Source organism: Mycetomoellerius zeteki, unplaced genomic scaffold (assembly GCF_001594055.1).
Source record: "Mycetomoellerius zeteki isolate Tzet28-1 unplaced genomic scaffold, Tzet1.0 scaffold106, whole genome shotgun sequence".
NCBI classification, from domain to species: domain Eukaryota; kingdom Metazoa; phylum Arthropoda; class Insecta; order Hymenoptera; family Formicidae; genus Mycetomoellerius; species Mycetomoellerius zeteki.
In genome coordinates this window covers 3828386-3836643 of record NW_017255975.1, presented here as the reverse complement: position 1 = coordinate 3836643, position 8258 = coordinate 3828386, and the positions used below count along the sequence as shown (strand labels likewise).

The window sequence follows — 8258 nt, the reverse complement described above, 5'->3', positions numbered from 1 at the left end:
GTAAATCGGAGCGAAGCGCGTATTTCGTATTTAAATAATTGCGACATGACTATACGTCATTTAATAATTTAATTAGTTATTGATATCACTATTGTATAGTTTTATTAACAAATTTAACATTAATTTCTTATACATTAATAATAATATATATGGCTAATAAAAAATGAAAAAAAATTAATAAAAATATAAATGCGAAAAGAATATTTAAAGATTGTGTATATTATATTTCTCGTACAGCAAGTATATTTTTGTTCATATTTCACACAACTTGACTTTTTTTTATTAAATAAAAATGCTATTTAAATGTTATATGTTTGGAGAGATCGGAAGCCATCCAGGGAAAGAAGAAGAAATGTTATATATATTCGTTATAAATATTTACTAAATTTTAATTTTCGAATGTAATTTTATGCAAAGAATATGTTAATTATATCAATTTATGGTAAGCAATTAGAAAATATATAATAGAGACAACATAATATGGGATCGTCATTTCCCTGAACTGAATAAATATTAATAGGATTATTAATAACATTTAAATATCCGGAATAAATAAACACAAATTACAAAGAGTAAGCTAAATCGTTTTTATTAATATTCCTTTTCTATCAATGTAACTATATATAATATCTATGTTTTAATACATATATTTTACATATATGTACTTATAACAAGCATTCAACAAACAGCCCTAAATAATATACAAAACGAAACATTCCTGTCCATATGGTGATTATTGTTGCATTATTAATTGACATCTTTAGAATGCGAATTTTAGCACAGAGAATGCGATGAAATGCGAACGAGAGTTACGATCGAATGTGAGTGTCCGATCTGACATAATAAGTACTGTGCGTTTCTGATATGATTATTAGTCCCTCGAATGTTTATGCACCGAAGTCATTCACTCCGCCACTTTTTATGAATCCGTTGTAGATGCTCGTAAGCTCGTTGAGAAATGTTAAGTTCGGGGTTTATCGAACACAAACCAGGCTGTCTCAAAAGACTTAAGCCACACAAACCTGTTAAAGAAGTCATATACGTGTACTTGCGTTAAGACGTGTAAATTTAAATTTTTAGTGTAAATTTAAAATTTAAGACGTGTAGATCTCACATTTACCTAAATATGTATGTAAAGGATCCGGCCGAGTATTGTCAAATTTGGCCAATCCTCCAACGAGAGTGTCTTGTGTGTTAAGGATAAACGTTTTGTTTTCTTCAGCGTCTGAAAAATTGAGGAACTCCAGCAGCTCGAGCGTAGCACCAACCCAGAAACTATAACACGTGTCGGACGGTTTTCCAGGCCTTCCATTAAATCCACCATCCTGTCTCATAAGGCACCAACGCTTTAACCGAGCTAAACGATCCCGTGTCAATACTTCCAGTATGTTAATATGTTCTCTCATCAGAAACAAACTCGCTACGGCACAGAACGTGGAGCCTCCATGAGATTCAAGACCTGGTCCTTGCCCAATACCGCCGTCATACGACTGTAATTATTATAATGTGATACATCTGTTATATAGCAACTAGCAAAAAGGAAGGTAAAGATAATAATGTCTATAAATCAATATCAATGAATAATAATATAATGATAGATAAAAATAAGTAACAATAATAATAATAATTTAAGTGAAAGCTTACAATGCTTCGTAAAATATAGTCAATAGCTCTTGGGATATCCACACCTGACCAATCATCTAAAATTGCAGAAACACAAGAGGCACAATAGAGGAATCTCATGTCGCTCTCACATCCCGTAACCATGGCCGTGAAAGATCCGTCGGGATTCTGACAGGCTCGGACCCCCTCGATAATGGATTGTCTATCAACTCTACTGAGATCGTCGTTAAGAATCAAAAGGGTTACCAAGCTAGTGTAAGTCATCGCTAAATGACCATATTGATACTCGGGTACATCCTTCGGTATCGTTGTAGACGACTGAAAGCCGGAACGCGGACCGGCTCTTTCGACCTGGAGCCCATAAATCCAGTCGATCGCCTCAGACTTGGCCTGCTCGCCGATCTCATCCAGTGAGTTCAGTAGATCCAGACCAGAGAATGCAAAGTACGCTATCATTGGTCTGGTAGAGTCGAAATCTGTCAGGTTGCTAGGCATGATGTGTAGTAACCTTAGGAAATACTTGACGTGCTTCTCTCGCACTAGTCGCGGCGTCATGATGAGATCTCGATGTAGTTGATTAAAACCTTAGTCTAAACCGACACGCGGCACGCCTCAAGAAACGCGGTAACCTGTCGTTGTCGTTGTGCGAACTTGATGACAAATCATATATGTAATTCCTGTCAGTTGACACGCCTCTCGTTTCCTGTCCCCGCTCGTCAGAACTCCCGGAAATGCGCCGATGCATCGTGAATCTTCACGCCTGGGCGATACATGTCATCCGCTTCCTTTACACGCCGTAGTCAGATTGACGACAGAAAAAGTGCGTTACAATCGTCGTGTAAACAAGCGTAAACAGGCGTAAATGAACTCCAGAATCAGGGAGTAGCCTGACCGACGTGTCCACATTTTAAATGGTATCCATCTGCTGGCGCCTCTGTGCATAAAACGTGTACCATGACTATGTAATCGGATATTTCCGGCAGGTAACGTCCACAATCTTTGATTCTGTTCCGTGCTATGTTCATAAAATGTAATTGCCTAGGTCTGTTTTTTTTTTTTAAAGAAAATTCTGAAGTAATATACATTAAGCAATAAATTGGAGTAAAATAAATGGTTTATCTCACTAACTTATTGCATCAATGTACACCAATTAAAAAACTTTTTTGAAAAAAATGGGTCTAAAAACGATGATTAAAAATTGATATAATGTAATATTATTGATACAATGACTTAGTTCAGACTTCTCCCTGATCATCTCTGACAAAATTGAAGCAAAATTTATAATTACATAATTTCTAACTTATGCCCGTTTCTACCAAGAGATTTAAAAAATTTAGATTAATTTAATGTAAATTAATTTCATTCTTGATTTAACTTGTTATCTTTTTCGAATTATAAGAATTAAAAAAAGATAGAGCAAATTGAACCCAGATTATTCTACATTTTGGTAAAAATGGATATTAGAACTTTGACCAAACTCCGATTAACTTAATTAGCACTACTTTAGAAAATAAAACTATTAAATTAATATTAATAGAATTATGTTTAATTCTATTAATATATCGAGAAAACATTAAGAAATGTATAGAAATTTTATCTTTTAATTCTGCCGGTCGAATTAATCGCAGATTAAATTAAACGGAGTTTGATCAAGGTGAACCTAAATAAAGATTGAAAACTGACACAATAGAAAAAGGAAGACATCCCAATATCTTTTTTTCACAGGAAGTTGACAAGGAATATCATAAAAAAAAAGATGAAAGATCAAAATAAAATGAATATGAATACTTTCTATAACATTTCCTTGCATATATTTGTACATATATATCTCTATATATATATATATATATATGTATGACAATCAACATTGACACATTACTCTATACTTTGTAATAAAAAAATAGAAAGGGAAACTTATTATATAAATGTTAATTACAAACTCTGTTACACATTTCTGGACATTGCAACATCAGGTAGATAAACTACAGATCTATAGTGGCAACGATTATCAAGGGAAACCTCTAATATTTCTCCCTATTACTTTGTATCAATAATAATAATAATAATAATACAATTGCTGCATTTAGAAATGTATGGTCTGACGACTCGAGTTCAACGCGACGGTGGTCTTTAATAAATAAAATTTTCTTAAATATAACTTCGCGATGTAACACGCGCGCGCATCTCTCTACTATTAAATAATATCAAATAAATATCTGAAACCAGCGGCACACGATGCATGTTTTCTTGATGAATTGTTCACGTTCTAGTAGATTACTAGAATTGCACCACACAGAATGCATAATTTCTAATAATTTACTAAAATGAAAGCAATTAAACAAGAAAACATACATCATGCCGCTGGCTTAAGGGGATCTTAAACTGAAGGCCGAATTTCGACAACATCGTTTACCGATAAAATGCGACACATCGACACATTTTTATATACTACTACATCAATGTCGCACACACATACACATACACACACACATACATAAATTTTCATAGAACGATAGTGTATAGAATTAGATATCTAATACCCGTTTCTACCAGTGTAGATTAACTTTATTCTCAGTTCAATTTATTCTTCATCTTTTTCTAATTCTTAAAACTAGAAGTCTAAAAATTCGACGTTATTTCTTTATGTAATCTACTAATAGTCTGTAGGCTTCAATTTCGTAAATACAGATTGCAGAACTTTTATATCAAATAAATGTTGTCTCGACAGCTCTAGACGCTATTTAGCACTAAAAATGGGAAAAAAAATATCAATTTCAAACTTATTATCGATATAAATTCCATACATATCAATATTTTTTAATTCTGGAGAAGGATTTCCAAAATCTGTAAAAGTAATATATGCGATATCGTTCTATGAAAATTATTACGTTCAATCATAAAATTATTGCGGTAAAACAGACGACTTTAGGATCCCCTTAATGGAATGTGGACGTAACATCGACGAGGAATGCTAGTTATCTTTCTAACAGTCAATAATTCGCTAATAGAACTTTCAGGCAATAAATAACCGTGTGCAATTACGTTATCAGGTAACGAGTCATTAGCGTCCTAGAGAGATCAAATCGTTATGGCAGAAAATCGGGAGGCATGTCGCTTGGCAGCGTGACGCCGAGTCTGGTTGTCATGCAAGACGCAACTTTGCATCCTAATTCTAGGCAACTCTTCGGATCCCAGTGGGCCAAGACGCCGGCTAGGAAGCCAGCCACCAGGGCATCGCCGGCGCCTGTTGTGTCCACAATAGGTGTCTTAGGCACAATGGGCTGCACCTGAATGTAACAAATATACGAAAGAATTGAACTTTCGACGCCAGTCTCTTTCGATTGTTTTTATTTGTTCTCTTGATCGAAACAAACCTGAACGGATTGTCCTCTGCCCCATACGATAATCGCTGGCGCACATCCACCACGCGTCATGATGAATATACCATCGTCGGCCAACCAGTCCTTACTATTTGCGCTAGAAACGTCCATCGTAATTCTTTTTAAGCTATTCAATAGAAAAGGTATATCAGCAACGTCGTCGTATTTCACGTTCAATGCCTGAGCTAGCGCGATCATTTCCCTCGCGTTGCCAAATACGATCTTAGCGTGACCGACCATTTCGCAAATGGCCGCTTGATGATCCTTCAAAAGCATTAAAAAAACTCAAGTAAACAAATAATTTATATTATTAAATAAAAAACAAATATAATATTTGTTATATTTCAATTCACATAAAAAAATCAATAATTAAATTAATTGGTATTAATTTGATACAAGCCTCATATGTTATGCTGATTATATTGTTATTTAATATTAATAATATTTTATATCTCTCTCACATACCTGGAATATATAAAAAGAATTAAGATTGAACGCTACAATAATATTCTTCTCCTGCGCCCGCTTAACCAGTTCTTTAGCCACATCTAAACTGTGCGTTACGAAATAGCCTTCGATGTAAATTATTTTAATATTATCTAATTGCAAATTGGCCTTTTTAAGATCATCCAACGTATATACACCAGCTGCGCCAAGATTAGCGACAAGACTGCGGGACGTTTCATACACAAGAGAAACGCATAATCCGGTAGGCAAAGTCGGATGTACGGCGTATCTAATAAAACAATTATAATATTATACAATTGTAGATTTGTTATATTTATTATGTAAAATACTTAATAATGCTTCTTACGTATATTACCAACCTTGCGTCCACTCCTGCAAGTCGAACTAATTTTTCTAAGATCGAACCTCTTTGATCATTTCCGAGACCTCCACAGAAGATACTAATTTGGGACTCATGGGTCTCGTCACAGAGCCACTGCAAGATTCTCAATGTATTCTGCGCAGATCCTCCGGGATTTGTATATTGTTCTATCCTGTATAACATATAAATAATATATAAATTTTTCATACTTAATAAAAATTGAATATATGTTTGTATATAGAATAGCTACTAAGTATTTTAAAAGATTTTAAGATGTGATCTTAAGGGGTGATTCCTCACAAATTCAAAACAAAAACTTAATACTATATATCTGAGCTTAGTTTCAAAGATACAGGATGTCAAAATTTAAAAAAAATCGTTTTCTAAAAATTTTGAAAACCACTCAAATTATTTAAATGAAACTTTGTATATGTTTAAAGTTTCATCAAAATAACTCAATTCCCGAAATTTCAAAAAAATAAAATTTTTCCTTCAATTTTAACATTCTGTATTTTTTTTTTTCGTTTTAAATGTGTGTGAGGAATCACTCCTTAAAATTTTTCAGAGTACTTAGTAGCCATCCTGTATATATATATTTTTTATAAATTGTACATACAAATAAAAGCTTAAAGAAACATTGATGCTTGCAACTGTATGGAAACTTTCCAACAACAAACATATCGACACAAGAATTATTCTGTCTTTGTTTCTTATTAAATATTGAAAGAGAATGATTTCTATATCGATGTGTCTGCTGCTGGAAAAAGCTCTATATATAGTTTTTCACATTACATGATTAATATAGACATACATAAATGTAAATCTGTTAAATTGTGCTTGTTCACCATTATAAACAAATACTACATATACTTTAACTCCAGTATTTTGTTAAAATAATTTTTTGAATGAAAACATAAAAGTATATATATATATATCCTGATTAAACGTATTCTGGACATACATGACAACAAATTGAAATTAAAATGTTACCAAAAATTAAAATTTATATACAGTGCAAACATCTGTGTTCTAATAAATGTATTTATTAACTCTGGTGGCAAATCCGTAATTAACTCTTGCAGCTTCTTCTCGCACAACTCTGTTTCGCCGTCTATCTTAAGATTGTACTTCTTAATCAGCTCATCATTCTTCAGTATCACAAGAATATCCAGCAGAGGATTGCCAAAGGCTATGATCGCTGGAAAGTCCAATCGAGCGATGGTCTTCCGCAGTGGGATCTTCTCCACCATCTTTTGTATCAAACAGCGAGTTTCAAATGTAGCTTCCAACATGGCATGTCAAGATACAAAACATTAATGAGTAAATGGAAGCTAATCTTATAAAAATGAAAACACACATGTCAATCGATAGTAAACTACTTACAAGGTCGGCAGAATATTTCGAATCATCCTAATTTGCTGAATAATTAGAGAATAATTATAGCTACACGGAAATTAGGAAAGCACAGACCGTCATCGCGAGGAACACACTAATAAAGTTATCGCCGAATTGAACAAGATACAAAGCGCTAAAATTGTGAGCTATAAAAGACAACCGAGTGGACGATCGCTCCGCCTGAAATATTCTCTCTTCCTCGTGACAATACGTCGAAAACAATCGCGCAACTTAAACGTGCACATCGATCTTGCTCCATTCATTTCGGCAGTCACATTGCGCCTTGTCCGTTAGCAACTTACTCTACCGTGTATGTCACATTTCTCACCATAACCTAAATTATTCCCGTACACAGAAAGAAACTTGAGAATGGCCATCCTCTGGCCTTTTTCATGACACGCTTGAGGAGCAATGAGGGGCTGCAATCAAGAACAGAGAATAAAGCTGATGCACAATTGTAAAACACAGCCATTAGAAACGGAGAATAACAGATTTTAACCTATCAGAAATCGTGTTTATCAGAATATACGGTTTCTGATAGGTTGAAATCTGTTATTCCTAGTTTCTATTACCTATGTATTTTAAGCGTCGTCTACAATATGCGAAGTAAGCTTGGTTTAAGAAGTAAGAGTAAGAAATTGACCAATCACAGTCGAATATGAGAAGAATAATCGACTGTGATTGGTCAATTTCTTACTCTTACTTGTAGTATACATTGGGTGCATTCAGTGGGTGCATTCAGTACTACAACCGCTCACTGAGCGCTTAGTGAGCGCTTGCATCTAATGCTTGGTTTATGCTTCGGTCTTAATTCTAAAATCTTAAAATTCAGCCAATAGAGCTGCCAGTCTTAATTGATCCTAACGGAAATCTGTATTTCATTGGCTGAATTTTAGGATTTTAGGGTTAAGACCGAAGCATAAATCAGGCATTATTGGTATATTCCGTTAGAACTAAAAATATAGACCAAACAGATACAAGAGCTCACTGAGCGCTCAGTGAGCGGTCGTGGTACTGAATGCACCCAGTGT

General features: G+C 34.2%; 2 protein-coding genes across 5 annotated transcripts; both read right to left on the bottom strand.

Annotated features, from left to right (window-relative positions):
- Window positions 1-608: 608 nt before the first annotated feature.
- Window positions 609-2677, bottom strand: betaggt-I (geranylgeranyl transferase type-1 subunit beta). Its single transcript, XM_018448459.1, has 3 exons — window positions 1645-2677; window positions 1121-1490; window positions 609-1022 (listed from the first exon to the last, which is right to left on the bottom strand). Exons 1-3 carry the CDS (start codon window positions 2176-2178, stop codon window positions 901-903), a joined length of 1026 nt encoding a protein of 341 aa, XP_018303961.1. The 5' UTR covers window positions 2179-2677; the 3' UTR covers window positions 609-900.
- Window positions 2678-4498: 1821 nt separating this feature from the next.
- Window positions 4499-7614, bottom strand: LOC108723042 (adenosine kinase). Of its 4 annotated transcripts, none has more exons than XM_018448511.1 (6): window positions 7530-7614; window positions 6883-7082; window positions 5831-6004; window positions 5469-5739; window positions 4998-5267; window positions 4499-4910 (listed from the first exon to the last, which is right to left on the bottom strand). In XM_018448511.1, the coding sequence occupies exons 1-6, from the start codon at window positions 7602-7604 to the stop codon at window positions 4710-4712; spliced, it is 1191 nt and encodes a 396-aa protein (XP_018304013.1). In that variant the 5' UTR covers window positions 7605-7614; the 3' UTR covers window positions 4499-4709. The 4 variants fall into 4 exon arrangements, with proteins under 4 accessions (XP_018304013.1, XP_018304027.1, XP_018304033.1 ...); XM_018448525.1 differs by having other exon boundaries at window positions 6883-7114; window positions 7216-7600; XM_018448531.1 differs by having other exon boundaries at window positions 7216-7600.
- Window positions 7615-8258: the final 644 nt, after the last annotated feature.